Here is a 17003-nt window from a genome sequence, read left to right as displayed (position 1 = left end):
CAGGAGTGGGATTGCTGGATCATATGGCAACTCTATTTTTAGTTTTTTGAGGATTTTTAAAATTTTATCTTACCTCTATTTAATTTACTTTTTCTTAAAAATTATGTTTAGATTACTCAAGAAAATTTCATGAGACATTAAACAGCTAACCATCATGTTAAATTCTTTTTCTTGCTGACAAATTCTGTAACAGAGATAACATGAACTTATCTGACTTTTAATAAACCTAGGTAGAATAAAAGTATTATATTTAATGCTGACAACTCTAAAGGCATGCCTGTTTTAATTAAACCACAAACAAACTAGCTTTTATTTACCAAAGATTATCCTAGACCACATGAACTTGAATAGAACTCTTTACAAATACCATCTGGAGGTAGAAAAAAATTACACATTTATAACATATAGACATACATAAACATACAGATGCAAATAGGATCTTATAGGTTTCATTTTATAATTTTAGCTATGGGACAGGTACAATAATGCAAAATTTACTAGTTTAAAATAGAACAGTTGGATCCAAATTGTATTTCTGGCAGATGGAATAAGTTAAGGTGTCCTGCTTAGATACCTAAAGCTTTTCAGTCATACTTGTGGTGAAGATTTTTAAGATTTTTCATGGGCCTAGTTTTCAAATAACCTTTTTCCCCCGCTTCTGATAAGAATTACCTTGGTTCCTAGAGGGAACTAGGTAGAACATTTCCATCTCAAAAGGCACAGAGAAAGAATGTAAGTTTCACCAAGAAGGACTTTTGTTCCCTAAGTTCAGATGCTTTACAATATCTACAAGTCTTTTAAGATGGATAGGGGAGGTTTGGGAATTGGTAGAAAGGAAAGGTGGGCTTTGAATTGCTTCTAGAGCTGCATTTCAGTTCTTGTAAAGACCCAATCTTCAATACAAGGACAGTTGTTTTTAATTCCTGGAAAAACTGGGTTGCAACTTGTTTGGATCCACCCGTCCAACTACATTATCTTTAATTTGCTTCTTCATAGCAAGAAGAAGCTCTTCAACTAAGATGGAAATCAAAAGGTTCCTAGATTCCTATGTTCTAGATTTAGAGCTGTTTGTCTTTGGGATGTTTTTCTTTCCCCCTGGGTACATAGTTTCATTTAGCTTAGCGGAAAAGGCCTTAAAAAAAAACACTCACAAAATTCCTATCAGGATCTGAATATCAGCTTCTGTTTTGGCCAATTCTGACCATAGCACTGCTTAAAAAAAAAAAAAGAAACAATCCTTTCAAATATTTTGTCAGGTTTCAGCCAGCACAGAGAGTAAATATTCCTGTCAGTATTAAACAACCACTTGGATACAAGAGGAGTCTCCAAAGAGAGCGCAAAGGGTACTCCTCCCTCCATTCCCCAAGATCCAGAACCTTCCCAAAGACAGCCCAAATAAAGACAATTCTCTTGAGAGTTGCCAATAGTCGGTAGGATCCTCACTGCAAATGGAGTGCAACCCACATCTGTCTGGCCATGTCTAGCTGAAAACAGGGTGAAACCCACATTTCTGCCCAGTCATATTTTGGGGCGGCCAACCTGATGGTTGAGTTTCCTGCTTATGCAAGGACTGACAACCAGACAGAAAGCCAAGCCAAGTTCACAGGACAAAACAAGACAAATGAGAAGGCAATAGCTGTCCCTGAGAGAGAAAGATCAGTAACCATTGGGTACCTCAAAACCAAATTCATGAGAGTCTAAATTTGGAAAGGAAGGGACAATGTGGACTTTTACCTTCCTCTCTTGACTGGGCACTACAGAGATCCAGGAGAGTTGGCTCTTGTAAGAATTCTCATCTTTTGCCAACTTCTGTCAGTTTTCCCAGGATCCCATCTGCAGGCTCCAGGGCAGATGGGGCTTAAATTAGAGAATGTAGCCCAGGTATCTACCAGAATTTGGCAAGGTTTTTTGCCAATTTTAATTTTAGTTTCCCCTTGGATATTTAAGGGAATAACTGGTAGAGTTTACCAGAGAATCCCTTGGAGTCCCATCCACATGGGAGGCACCCTCTTGGGGGCCTCCTTCAAGGGTGGATACGGGGGCCATTCAATTTGGTGTAGAACGATTTGACAAAAACCTTTGAGGACAATCTTTTTTCCAGTGTCCTGGTTGATTGCAAATGAGACACCAATTCTGGGCCAGTGTTTTGTTGATGGACCCCTAGGAGGGCGCAGTGAGGGAGTCCCAGGTGTTTCAGGTTTCTGGTCTTGGAACTGGTTGCAGCTGTGAGGTCACTAACTTGGTCGACTTTTGTTACAGTTTTATAGCTTATTCAGAGTGGAAAGGCAATTCAGATAGAGGACTAATAGACTGAGTACTCAGGGAAAGAAGGATAGAGAGGAGTAGTAGAAGCTACCTCCGTCTTAAAGTCTTTTGTTTTAAGTACCTACTGCACCTTTAATTTTTCATTAGCCTTTTGCAATGACTCTTTCAGTGAAGTTATTTTGGAATCTTAAAGCCTTTCCAAGCCTTCTGCATACCACTTAAAATAAGTGTTCCATTCTTTCAAGTGCACTTCGTAAAGTGAACAAACTTGTGTAATTAGAACATTGCCCATAATGGCCATTGCAACTCTAAATTGCCTTAGTAAGATTTTGCCATTTTAGTAGATATCTACAGCTTCTGGGACCACAGTTCTTAAACATAAAACAAGCAGTTGTGCCAGGTGGTGCATGCTCAGTTCTTTGAAACGTGAAGATCTCATTTCTTTAGTTAAGCCTTGGGTCTCTTGGAGCCAAATTAATACCTAAGAGGGATGTGCCACGGGTCTGGGGATTTTGTGGTGTTTTACAATATACTTCATTGTATGGAAATTTTCTTGAGGTGGCAGGTGACCTAGTGTTGACCTATCCCATTCCATGAGCAATTTATCTTAACACAGGATTCTTACAGTTAGATGGCGAGCATTCTATCAGCTTTTAAGTGCTCAACCTGTGCCCACCAATTTTGTGGTTTTGGCTTCAAGATGCCCATTAACAATAGATCTATTATTCCTTTACCCCATATGCACATTAACAGAAACCAACAGTAACCAAGGAAACGGAACTGTGGACACTGCAGTAACCAAGGAGATGGCACTGTGGACTGGCCAAGAGAAGGCCTTAGGTGCTCATCACAAATGGTTCCCAAAGTGGAACTACAGACCGAACCAGCAGAACCCAACAAAAGGGGACTAATGGGCTTCCCTGGTGGCGCAATGGTTAAGAATCCACCTGTCAATGCAGGGGACACGGGGTTCGAGCCCTGGTCCAGGAAGATCCCACACGCCGCGGAGCAACTAAGCCCATGCGCCACAACTACTGAGCCTGTGCTCTAAAGCCCATGAGCCACAACTACTGAGCCTGCGTGCCACAACTACTGAAGTCCGCGCACCTGGAGCCTGTGCTCTGCGACAAGAGAAGCTGCTGCAATGAGAAGCCCGCGCACTGCAATGAAGAGTAGCCCCTGCTTGCCACAACTAGAGAAAGCCCGCATGCAGCAACGAAGATCCAACACAGCTAAAAATAAATAAATTTAAATAAAAAAGGGGTGGGGACTAACTGAGCCCTCAGACTAACTGAGAGCTGGGGACTTGGGTTCCAGGTGTCAGCTCAAACTGACCCATTACGCTGTGTCCTGGGACCACAGACTAACCAAGGGCTAAGGACTGGTGCTCTGTTAGAGACTCCTGTCAGTCTAGACCAACCCATAAATCCTGGACTGGAAAGCCAATTAGACCAGGAGCTCAATGTAGAGAGTGGAGTTCGTATCAAGAGGAACTTACCCACGGCCCTCAGAAACAGTGACAAAGAAGGAGAACTCAGGGACTTCCCTGGCGGTCCAGTGATTAAGACTCTGCACTTCCACTGCAGGGGGCACAAGTTCAATCCCTGGTCAGGGAACTAAGATCCCACATACTGCACAGCCTGGCCAAAAAAAAAAAAAAAAAAGAACTCAAAGCATTTGTGGATATCAACACGTGTATTTCTTGTTGTCTATGAAGTCATCAGGAGTCTTCAGATCCCACCACTACTACCAAAACTTAAAATACAAAATTCAACTGGGTAAATTTTAAAGCTCTTATTGGCTTTATTTAATGATTCATGAATCAGGCAGCATTCCATCTAGCACAAAGAAAGGAGCTCCAAGGAGCTGTACAAAATAAAGGACTTTTATAGGTAGAAGGAGTTACTGAGTCCAAGCTCATACTGCTCACCGCATGACAGGCCAATAAATCAAGAGACAAGTTGTGGGGCAAGGAACAGCAACTTTATTCGGAAAGCCAGCAGACCAAGAAGATGGTGGACTCCTGTCCCAAAGAACCATCTTACCTGAGTCAGAATTCAGGCTTCTTTTATACTAAAGAGGGAAGGGGTGTGGCTGGTTGTTGCAAACTTCTTGGTGCTGGAATCCTTTGCTCTTGCAGCTGTCCATGTCCAAGTAGGTCAGGTCACAATGTTCACATAAACCTCCTGGATACACACAGGCCAAGGGATGGCGGGTTCCACCACAAACCCAACCCGAGGCACCACAGTGAGTCCTGGGGCAGCACTATGGAAGCCAGGCCTCTTCTGTGTCCAAGTGGTTGTGGAGTTGGCACAGCTGGGGACCTGAGACATGGGTCTCCTGGGCAGTCACAGCATCAGTCCAGCTTGCCTGTGGAGCTCATGCTTCACCTTTTCTTCACAAACTTCTTTCTGGAAGCATTGGGATTTAACCGTCTCCTGCCGGCTCCCAAGGTGCTGTCTCGGACCTGCAAGGTAGCTGACCGGCTGGAGATGTCATTCTCTGCAAAGGGAGACACCCCAGCTATGTAGTCAGGGGCAAACACGTCAGTTTTCTGCCTGGCCTTTCGGGAAAGTCGCAGCTGAGGGAAGCGCTGGTCCTCGGTCAGGTGGGGGTTGATGGCGTACTTGCCCCCTTTGGGAGTGGGGAGTGAATACTGCAAATAAGACGAGGAAAGGCCATTAGGAGGACGGGGATTCGTATTTATACACATCAGATCCTGTTACGTAAAGCTTACCTGACAACTCTGCACGCAGGCAGACGACACCAACGGAGTCTATCGTCACTGCCTACTGTGCACTGAGTACATGACATGCATCTTCCCACTTGAGCCTACTCTCACCTCACAGATGAAAAGCAACACGGTATTGTGACTACATTCCCTCAACAAAAGACGGAAAAAATTACACTAAAACACAGAACCCTAGTAGGCAGGTACCATTTTCATAATGGTATAGGTTAGCACTTCTGAAATAACCACACACACACACACACACACACACACACACACTCCAGTTGAACAAAATTATAATTATGGAAAATGGTGTTATGAAGGGTGTTATGGATATTAGAGGGAGGGCTAGAATGAACTCTGGTGTTGAACTGAATCTGAAGTTATAAATTCAATTTTTAATACAGATAAGAGAAAAAGTATTAATATGTGTATTTATATATAATATTTCCCATCTTTGTCCACTGTGGACCTAGAATTAATGCCACCCTAGGACAATAAGCATACCCACTGTCCAGTGCCCAGATCTTTGCTTCTAAAAACTTAAGAGCTCCTTAGAGAAATGGCTGATTCCAGGGCACAGGCAGGGAGGTATAAGAGTCGGAACAGCTTGCTGTGCCAGAAAGTAAAATTGTTCAAAGAATAACTGGGGCACATCAGAAAGACACAGAAGCCATCCTGAAGGGTCTCCATGAACAGTTTGAGTATCAAAATAAATAAGGATAGCAATGGATCACAGCCTACAGACTACAATAAAAATACATGCGACCACACTCATATAAATGATATATGGGAAAGTTCCTCTTTACAGCAGAATGGCAAGTAATAAATATGGAGAAGAAATGATGCAATTAGAAAATCACCATTTGGCAACCTTCATTGTAAAAACTGATTCAGATGACTTTAACAAGTAAAAGTTTGATGAGAAACAGTATTCACACAGTATCAGACTATCTTTCTCTAAGTTACTTATTAATCACGGATAATAACCTTACAGGAAATTTGGTAATCTTGGTTTTGTTAATTATATTGTGGTTACACAAGAAACCTCCAACTAAGTGATCAAAGTTATTATCAGCAGTAAATTGGACACAGCCTGAATCTAACCAGGAGGAAACACCAGACAAACCCAAGGTAAAGGAGAGTCTACAAAGTAACTGCTTTGTTCTCTTCAAAACTGTTCAAAACTGTCAAGGTCACGAAAGACAGCAGACCTGAGAAACTACTTCAGTTTAAAAGAGACTAAGGAGATAGGACAATGAAATGCAACAGTGAAATGCAACATGTGATCCTAGACTGGATCCTGGACCCCAAACAAACCCCCTTCTCTTGCTGTAAAAGAAATCTGTGGCAAAGTTTGAGTATGGTCTAAGGACTCCCCTGGCAGTCCAGTGGTTAAGACTCTGCACTTCCAATGCAGGGGGCATGGGTTCGATCCTTAGTTGGGGAACTAAGATCCCACGTGCCACGTGGCACAGCCAGAAAAAAAAAAAAAGTCTGGAGCTTCCCTGGTGGCGCAGTGGTTGAGAGTCTGCCTGCTAATGCAGGGGACACAGGTTCGAGCCCTGGTCTGGGAAGATCCCACATGCCGTGGAGCAACTAGGCCCATGAGCCACAACTACTGAGCCTGTGCGTCTGGAGCCTGTGCTCCGCAACAAGAGAGGCCACGATAGTGAGAGGCCCGCGCAGCGTGATGAAGAGTGGCCCCCGCTTGCCACAACTAGAGAAAGCCCTCACACAGAAACGAAGACCCAACACAGCAAAATAAATAAATTAATTAATAAACTCAAAAAAAAAAAAGTCTGAATATGGTTCATAGATTAGATAGTATGGAAGTAATGTTAACTTCTTGGTTTTGGTAATTGTATTGTGGGTATCTAAGATGAAGTCCTTGTTTCAGGAAACACACACTGAAGTATCTAGGTGCAAAAGGGCGTCATGCACAATTTACTCTCAGATGGTTTAGGGGAAAAGAAAAAATATAAATGATAAAGCAAATATAGTGAATGATTAAATTGGGAAATCTAAGTGAAAGCTAAATGGGAATTATTTGTACTATTTTTGGCAACTTTTTATTAAAAAAAAAAACTACGAGATACCATTAAAAAAATTATTTCAAAATAGAAAGTTAAAAAAAAAAACAACCTTTCTAACGTTAGTGGCATGCACCATACCTGGAGAACTCAGAGCCAGGTCAGCCACACTCATACTTGCCTGCCTGTCAACCCTTCTCTCCTGATTCCTCAAAACAAATCCACCCCACTGTGTATCCAGCCCAGGACTCTCTTGTGCTGAGTATTTACACAACCTTCCCTTGTGGTTCTTGAAGCTTCTAGACATTCTACCCATCCTCAAATTCCCACACAAATCCATCCTCCACCGTCCTGCAAACCATCCCTCTTTGACCCCACATATATTTGGCCCTTGCTTTTTACCGTGTGGAATTACTGGTTATTTCTCCTTAGACTGCAAACTCCTCAAAAACCTCCCAGGGAGGTTGAGTTGTGAGCTCTCCCCACCTGCCTTGGTCCCTGGATCACAGGCTTTCAATAACTATCTTTAGAAACCAGGAGGGTCTGTTTGTCCTCTCTGATCATTTCGATCCTGGTGCTAAAAGGTCTCGCTTCCCCGACCTGGGCCCTGCTGTTAGGGGAGCGGGAGATGCGCCACTCACCCGGAGGCCCCGAGGATTCAGCACCTTAGGGTTGCGGGAAAAGTGCATGCGTAGGGTTCCATCGTCGCTGACGGTCACAGACACCTTCTTCAGTGTCTTGTTTCCACACTGTGCACAGAACACTCTGCTCATGTCAGATGTTGTCCTGCAGGAACAAAGGAGATGCATCACACTGGAGCCAGAGGCAGCAAACCCCATCCCCAGAGCGCAAGGTGAGTCTCAGGCCTCAGAGGAGGAGACACAAGAAATGGGGACAGGCTGGACTGCACCGCACACATCCCAGACCAAGGCCACCTGCCCTCACGCTGCTGATATAAGCACACTGCTGCTGCACGGCTCCCACGGCAAAGGTAAATGACATAAGGAGCAAGTTAGTAAGTAAGAAAACTGAGCAGAATGTTGTTACAGTAATAATGAACTCTTACTGAATTTTGTTAGGCATTATTCCACAAGTTTAATGTCAAAATAACCCTATGAAGTTGATATATCTCCATTTTACGGATGGGGAAACGAAGGCAAGGTAAGGTACCTTGCTCAAGGTCACAGAGCTAGTAAGTGGCAGGTATAAGCCCAGGGAATCTGGCTCCAGAGTCAGTGCTCTTACCACCACCATACTTTCTCAAGGGTCATATTATTACATTACTCAACTATTTCTGAACACCTTGTGCCCAAGTATCAGCCTAGGCATTGAGCCAGGAGGTGGCTCTGGAGGTGCTGAGAATTTACTAACCAACAGGATACACTATCAAAGCTGCTATGACTGAATGGGTGTGGGTGCTGAGGCAGACCCACAGGCCTTGCCTCTCTCGCACCCGCTCAAGGCCCAACGATGGACCTGAACAGGCAAAGCTGCTGTTGTCAGGGACCAAGCAGGAGCCCTGGTGTCTGTCCTTGAGGAATTCTCCCTCAGTTCCCAGTGGTAAGGACACAAGAGCTGCGTGAAACTGCCAGAGAAGCCAAGCCCTTTCCTGAAGTCTCTGCGAGTGAACTAAGCAACAGGGGCTAGGAAATAATTATTTTGTGCAAGAAACCACTCAGTCACTGGGGTTAATCTAACAAGAATGGAGAACATTTCCAAGTGTTTCTAAGAACGAATGTTAATTTGAGGAACTTAGAGCTTTTGTAACAAAGGACAATGGGGGAAATGAGATTTCATGAAGCAAAAAGCTTTACCGACATGAGCCTGGCACGTTTACACACTAAAGATTCAAAGAATGCAGAGGCAGTTTTGAGGAGTGGCTCCCCAGCAGACCTGCAGAGGACGGTAACAGAGATGGGCCCCGAGCCACGTGGGGGAGGGCTTCATCCAGGCTACTCCACCGTCAGTGGAACAGCACTGGGGACACAGGGAGAGACACCTTACTGCTTCGGAAAGCAGTGCACACAGGCCTCCACACTAAGGGGCTCCACCAGATACCTGACATGATGGCTACCATGTCTAGACTGAATCTGTGGAAAGGCTGGAAGCCACCAAGTTCCCAGGGCCATGCTTCACTCAACAGCAGGGCTGCAGTATAGTCTCTTCCATTCCAACCAGATCTCGGATCTGGGGGCCTTTCCACACAACACCAGCCCTCACCACGAGAAAAACCAATTCATGAGGCAGAAAAGAAATGGGGAGGAGTGCATGGTCAGTGAACTAAACAGTTCACCTCAATGGAGCACTTCCTATGCGCCAGACAAGCACTCTTTTATGTGACGATCTCCCTAATTCCTCACAACCACCTTTCTAATTTTACATAAGAAGAATCTGAGGTACAGAGAAGCTGACCAACTTCTGCAAAGTCACACAGCTACTAGGAGACAGAATCTGGATTGGAACCCACATAGTCTGGATCCAGAGTCCACTTTTTTTTTAAACAGAAAATTTCAAACATGAAGTAAACCAAAGAGCACAATGAACCCTCATGGACCCATCACCCAGCTTCATCTCTACCCTCACCCATTCCTCCCACTTCTGTTTTATTTCAAAGCAAGTCCCAGACATTATCCCATCCATAAACATTTTGGCACTTACTGCTAAACGACTAGGGCTCTTTGCTCCAGAACCCACACCCTTAATCCTATACACAAAGGTAGGGACAAAAAACACCCGCCCTGGCTTTGTCAGGTGGGAGGTCACTGGCCACCTCTGTCCCAGGGCTTTCAGTGCCCTGGTGGGGGCAGAACCTGGCCCGAGTAGGAAAGACAAGGTGGAGGGAATGCCTGTACACAAGGCAAGGTTCTCCTTCAAGAAGTCTCTAGAAGGTTTAGGAACAGAGGAGTGTTCAACAGAGGGGCACTGAGCCCAGGTTATTGGCTACATACTTGAAACAGCCGTGGCAGCGCAAGATGTAGCTCCGGGCCTCGCGGATCAGCATGCCGTTCACGGCCAGCACATGCAGCCCCATCTGGAGCAGGACATTCTGCAACCAACAAGTTAAAGAGAAACTGAGCTCATAGCAAAACGAAGAATTGTTTAATATCTGCATAATCACAGTTAAAAGAACTTCCCAAACCCTGGTTTGGCTCATAAAGGGCTTCTGCTAAAGAAAAGCAAGCTTAGGATACCTCTCAAGACATGTAAACTAGGACAAGGACCCAGATTTTTCTTCTCTCAGGTGCCATGGACCGAGAACATCATTTCGCCAAGGCCTCCTTTAGCAATCTCTCTTAACAGAGACATTTACTGTGTGAGAGCAAATATACTCATTTCTGGACTCAAAACCTCTACAGTCTCCAAATACTTAACTGAGCACAGGACGTTACACACACTGAAAGAAAAGCAGCAACAGATCATGAATACTGAACATCAGAAATTTAATACATCACATACATTCTGTAGGTATACTAGGATTCCCTAACCTCCAAGCAAAACTAAAAATTACCAAAGAGCACAGGCAAAGTTTCTAGAGCCAGGAAAAGAAGCATTACACAACAGTCCTGTACACACCCCCAAACCTCCAAAGGACCACTGCCTGTAACGGGTACGACACCAAGCCCAGGGCCAGCCAATGCCCATTCCACCCACCTGCATGGCGAAGTCTGTAGTCACACAGCCGACCCGCACATCCTTCGGGATGGCACACTGCTGCATCTCCTGCTGGACCTGCTTGATGTTGCTGGGGGTTATCCACCCACCCCCGTCATCATCACTGTCTTGGTCCTTCCTTTCTTCAAATCCATTCTCTTCGTTCTCTTCCTCACTTGGAATAGCCTCACCTTTGTCAATCTGAAACGTTAACAGAATTCAAACTTCTCGCCCAAAGGAGCAGCTGGGAGACGCTAGTCTCTTGTCATCAGGAGATCATAAAGCAGGGCCTTACCAGCAGCTCCTGCAGTTCATGATCAATATTAGGCAAAGGATTTCTCCAGAACACAAAGGAACTGAATTCTAGGTCCTCAGGCTCACCGACTGGGTGTCCATGTTCTACTGTTCCTCGTGCGGGTTTAGGCTGAAGTTAAAAGAAAAATAATTTTAAAACCTGAAAATTGAGAGGGTTATAAATGAAATGATATACGATATACAAGCCAGATCAGACAAGGATGGACAAACTATGCTATCTGTCTAGGTAAATTTGGTTCCCTCTAAACAGACAATTTGTGGAGATCTGACATGTAACAGAAAAGAGCATGAAGAGCCTGGCCTGTCTAAGAAATTACCTTTGAGGGCAGATGGAAACCAGAAATGTGTAGAGGAGTTTCTGGGTGCTGAATTGATGAACTCACTTTAACCTTTAAAAAGAAAAGAAAAAAGTGACAGCTCTAAGCAAAGAAATGCAGGTTGAAAATTCAACATGGAAGAGTAATTTAAAAAACAGAAAACAAAATACTTCCCCCTGGTTATTGAAATCAAAGATATTCAATGTTTTTTAAAAAGTGGGAAACATAAAAATATATGTAAAAATTTAAAAAAAAATAAATTTATTTTTATTTTTGGCTGCGTTGGGTCTTTGTTGCTGCGTGCGGCCTTTTCTCTAGTTGCGGTAAGCAGGGGCTACTCTTCATTGCGGTGCGCGGGCTTCTCACTGCAGTGGTTTCTCTTGTTGCGGAGCATGGGCTCTGGAGTGCAGGCTCAGTAGTTGTGGTGCACGGGCTCAGTAGCTCTGCGGCATGTGGGATCTTCCCAGACCAGAGCTGAACCCGTGTCCCCTGCATTGGCAGGCGGATTTTTAACCACTGAGCCACCAGGGAAGCCCGTAAAGAATTATTCAGGGATTCCACTACTACCAAATAACCACTTTAGGACATTTCTTTTTTGTCCCTAGACATAAAGGTTTAATGAACATCATTATGTGTAAAACTTGGAAGTATCTTTGGTTATATCCTTAGGATAAATGCCTAAGAGTGGAATTGCTGGGTCAAAAGACAGGCTGTTTTAAAGCTTCTGATACAAAACAGCTAATTCCTGCCCAAAAGACTGCAGGAAAGGGCAATTTTTAGGAATCTCAAATTGACAGAAGCCAAAGCAGAAACCCAGCTGAGCCACAAAGTCAGAGTTTATATGAAACTATTCCCTTCACTCCCATCGCCCCAAAACATTCTGGTGACACACAGATGTCTATATTTTAGGCATCACTTTTAGACTTCTTGGATTGGAGGACTCTACACTTGGTTGAAAACAAGTGAAGGCAGTTCTGACTAGAATAGAATCATGAGCCCACTACAGTTTTGATGACCTTAGACAGCGGAGATCAAGTAATTCTTTGCAAACACTACTTGAAATTACTTATTACAGTATAAGGTTAATAATCTATCTTTCAAAATCCTCTGGCCTAGAAACAGGCAATGGGGTCCAGGCACAAAACCATTAGTCTCTTCAACTTAGCCAAGATGGACAAGTCCCTAAAAGCACAACAGGAACCCAGAATTTTGAAGGTAGCAAGAGTTGAAAAAAATGGTAATCATTTAAAGTGTTCTTTCTTGCTTCCTTCTGGAAAAGAATTCTATTTTTAAAAAACTAGCGAGAGGGGCTTCCCTGATGGCGCAGTGGTTAAGAATCTGCCTGCCAATGCAGGAGACACAGGTTCAAGCCCTGGTCCAGAAAGATCCCACATGCCATGGAGCAACTAAGCCCGTGCACCACAACTACTGAGCCTGTGCTCTAGAGCCCGTGAGCCACAACTACTGAGGCCTGCGTACCTAGAGCCCGTACACCGCAATGAAGAGCAGCCCCCGCTCGCCACAACTAGAGAAACCCTGCCCGCAGCAACAAAGACCCAACACAGCCAAAAAAAATGAGAATATTTTTACTCTTTCTGCATTTTATTATTTTAATTTAGTTTATCTATTTGGTTGCACCAGGTCTTAGTTGCGACAAGCGGGCTCCTTAGTTGTGGCATGCAAATTCTTAGTTGCAGCATGGGGATCTAGTTCCCTGAGTAGGGACTGAACCTGGACCCCCTGCACTGGGAGTGTGGAGTCTTAACTACTGTGCCAGCAGGGAAGTCCCTGCATTTTTAAATTTAACCAACGTTACCAAGAACCTACAGGTCAAGACTGAGACATGTTTGCTAATTGCAACGTATGAACCTTATCTGGATCCTGATCCAAACAAGTAAACTATTAAAAAAAATTTATAAAATAATTGAGAAATGTGAACACAGATTGGATATTTGATGATATCAGGGAATTACTATTAATTTTGTGTAGGTGTAATATTGGTTTTGTGGCTATTTTTTTTAGAGACATACCTTATCTTTAGAGACACACCAAGAAATATCTATCAGTGAAATGTTAGGCTGTCTGAGTTCAAAATATTCAGGGCTGGGGTCGGGTAAAGATGAAAACAGATCATGAGTTGACAACTGTGGAGGCAGGATGATGGGGACACTGGGTCCATTATACTATTCCCTCTACTTCTGTACATCTGATAGTTCTCATAATAAAAAAGTTAAAACAGGGCTTCCCTGGTGGCGCAGTGGTTGAGAGTCCGTCTGCCGATGCAGGGGACACGGGTTTGTGCCCCAGTCCAGGAAGAGCCCACATGCCGCGGAGTGGCTGGGCCCATGAGCCATGGCCGCTGAGCCTGCGCGTCCGGAGCCTGTGCTCCGCAACGGGAGAGGCCACAACAGTGAGAGGCCCGCGTACCGCAAAAAAAAAAAAAAAAAAAAAAGTTAAAACAGATAAAACCAACTATCTTTCTTATTTACCTTTTCTGGTTCTTGTTTTAGGTGAGACACCCCAACAAACTCTGCTTCCAGCTGGTAGGTAAGTGCCAGTACTTGGATATCTGTGGCAGAGAGGCTGGGATAGTCTCCAGTTTTCTTTGAAAACTCAGTCACTGTAAACAAGAGATTCCCAACTTCAGTTAAAAGCAAAGAGCTATATGACCTTGGATAACCATAATGAAAGTATGAAAAGAACTTAGGATCAGTATCCCAAGAAAAACGGAAGCCCCAAATCTTTTTTTTTTTTAAACTGAAGTATAGTTGATTTACAATGTTGTTAATTACTGCTGCACAGCAAAGTAATTCAGTTATACATATACATACATTCCTTTTTAAAATATTCTTTTCCATTATGGTTATCATTGGATATTGAATATAGCTGTCTGTGCTATACAGTAGCACCTTGTTGTTTATCCATTTTATATATAAAAGCTTACATCTGCTCACCCCAACCTCCCCCAACCCCCTTCCCCTTGGCAACCAGAAGTCTGTTCTCTATGTCTGTGATTCTGTTTCTATTTCAAAAAGGTTCATTTGCGTCATATTTTAGATTCCACATATAAGTCACATCATATGGTTATTTGTCTTTCTCTTTCTGACTTCACTTAGTATGATAATCTCTAGTTACATCCATGTTGCTGCAAATGGCATTATTTCGTTCTTTTTTATGGCTGAGTAGTATTCCATTGTATACATGTACCATATCTTCTTTATCTGTTCATCATCAATGGACATTTAGGTTGTTTCCATGTCTTGGCTATTGTGAATAGTGCTGCTATGAATATAGGAGTGCATGTATCTTTTTGAATTACTATAGTTTTGTCTGGATATATGCCCAGGAGTGGGAATGTTTCAGCCCAATTTTATGAAGTACGTACTGTTAGTGTTTCCTCAGAAAGATTAAGTAACCTGTCAAAGATCACACAGCTAGGATGCTGGAGAAAGCTAAAGAAGTCACAAATAGTGTAGGTAACAACATCTCCATTATCAGGCCTTTAAACCCTAAAACACTTCCAACCACCTAGGTCCTTTCCTGGGCAGGATCATCGCCTTGATCCCTAACAAGAGAACAACGCTGACTCCTAAGCCAAGTGAGAGTTGTTTAGTTTTCTTTCAGGACTAATGTAAGGCCTAAAAGCCATCCCTTTTTCTGACTTGAGGCTGGCCTCCATATCCAAAACAGTCATCACTCTTATCTACTGAAAAGAAATGGGCGAGAGTAAGAGATCTGGGTTCTTCCATTTTTTTAAAAATCTTTTTAACATCTTTATTGGAGTATAATTGCTTTACAATGGCTAGTTTCTGCTGTATAACAAAGTGAATCAGCTATACATATACATATATCCCCATATCTCCTCCCTCTTGCAGCTCCCTCCCATCTTCTATTTTTAATCCAAACAAATTTACTGAATACTTGCAAAGCGCTGGACACTGTGCTGAGTGACATTATTCCTCATTTAATGCTCCCAGCAACCCCTCGGGTAGGTACTGTTAATCCCATTTTACAGATGGAGGCAACCGAGGCCTAGAGCGTCTGAGTGATATTCCCAGGGGCACATAACTAGTAACTGGCAAGGCCTGGCTGACTCATGACCCAGAACTCCTCTCTCCCACCACGGTCTCCTAGACCGTGGAGTTTCTTTTATTTACTTATTTTTTGAATTTTATTTATTTTTTTATACAGCAGGTTCTTATTAGTTATCCATTTTATACATATTAGTGTATACATGTCAATCCCAATCTCCCAATTCATCCCACCACCACTATCACCACCACCCCCTGCCACTTTCCCCCCTTGGTGTCCATACGTTTGTTCTCTCCATCTGTGTCTCTATTTCTGCCCGACCGTGCAGTTTCTAAATCAACTCTGATAAAGTATCCAGACTCCGATTAGAACCAGAGCAGGTTCAGTCAGCAACCCGGGAACCAGCTTCGCCATTAACACCGGGCAGAGACACTCACCCAGCCGCACGTATTCCGGGAAGGGCTCCCTGAAACGCAGCTCGTAGGGCAGGACTGCGAGCCGCCTGCGCGTGGCCTTATCCCGAATCTCGCTGACCACATCCCGAATGGTGTAGATGTTCTTCCCGATGTCCTGAGGAGAGATCGGCCCAACTCATACCCGCCCGCACCACGCAGCGCGCTGCACGATTTCCCAAGCTCCTTTAGGGGCCACCAGCCCAGACCCCGCTCCTCTCCGCCGGAGCTCCCTGTACCTGTAGAGCCGCGTCCCGCAGGAAAGCCCCTGCATCGGCTACAACGTGCTCCACCGGCGCCATCTTGGTCCATCGAGGCCGGAGCGTGCATGCGCATGCAGATTGCGCTCGCCCCTCTGTCCCGATCTGGGCATCTGGGAGCCGGGAAGAGCAGCCGCGGCTAGGCCCCGTCTCCTGGCGGCCGCCGCAGCATCTTCCGGCTCAGGGCTCTCCGAGCGCATGCGCGGTGAGGCCGCCAGCTCTGCCTGGGAGGTGTGGGCGGGGTCAAACCTTGGGAGGGGCGGGGGGCCACCCGAGGAAATTCGCTTTGGCGTCTGCTCCTTAGCGCCTTCTTTACGCTTAAATGCAAATAGTCTGTATTAGTTTCATTGTTAAGAGTCAATCAATACAGATGCCCTAATTTAAAGATCACAACAACCCTATGAAATAGGTACTATTTTACGGGTAAGGGGTAGCTACTCAAGAAAACTAGTCCCAGCTAACATGGGTAGTTAGTGAGGTATCGAGATTAACACTGAAACAAACCGACTCAGAGCCGCTTTCTTACTACTGTGTCATACCGACCGCTGCTTGCTTACTTACCCCCGCTTCATTTTGAGCAACTTGGGTCCAGGATCTCTTACGCCACTTACATAAGGCTCATAATTACTTGCTGAGATTTCATAATTATGAGATCTGGTCTATTAGAAATTCATGCTGGCGAATTTTGGCTGAATGATGACTTGAGTTTTCAGTCATCCATCTTCAGAGGTGTTGAGTTATTCTAAACTTTCTTTGTCAAGTCTTCACTCTAGTTTTTACCCCTTGGTTATAATTTTTTTTTTTTCTTTTCTGTACGCGGGCCTCTCACTGTTGTGGCCTCTCCCGTTGTGGAGCACAGGCTCCGGACGCGCAGGCTCAGCGGCCATGGCTCACGGGCCTAGCCGCTCCGCGGCATGTGGGATCTTCCCGGACCGGGGCACGAACCC

The 17003-nt window shown here is 44.4% G+C and overlaps 1 protein-coding gene across 1 annotated transcript; it reads right to left on the bottom strand.

Annotated features, from left to right (window-relative positions):
• Positions 1–3978: 3978 nt before the first annotated feature.
• NOB1 (NIN1 (RPN12) binding protein 1 homolog) lies at positions 3979–16241 on the bottom strand. The gene is made up of 9 exons (XM_079908482.1): positions 16036–16241; positions 15782–15914; positions 13802–13932; positions 11313–11384; positions 10976–11104; positions 10681–10881; positions 9978–10075; positions 7671–7815; positions 3979–4921 (listed from the first exon to the last, which is right to left on the bottom strand). Exons 1-9 carry the CDS (start codon positions 16096–16098, stop codon positions 4652–4654), a joined length of 1242 nt encoding a protein of 413 aa, XP_079764608.1. The 5' UTR covers positions 16099–16241; the 3' UTR covers positions 3979–4651.
• Between the last annotated feature and the right edge of the window lie 762 nt (positions 16242–17003).

This window comes from Stenella coeruleoalba (genome assembly GCF_951394435.1).
Source record: "Stenella coeruleoalba genome assembly, chromosome: 20".
Taxonomy (NCBI): domain Eukaryota; kingdom Metazoa; phylum Chordata; class Mammalia; order Artiodactyla; family Delphinidae; genus Stenella; species Stenella coeruleoalba.
Note: the sequence above shows the minus strand (reverse complement) of the source record. Positions and strands in the feature narration are given on the sequence as shown.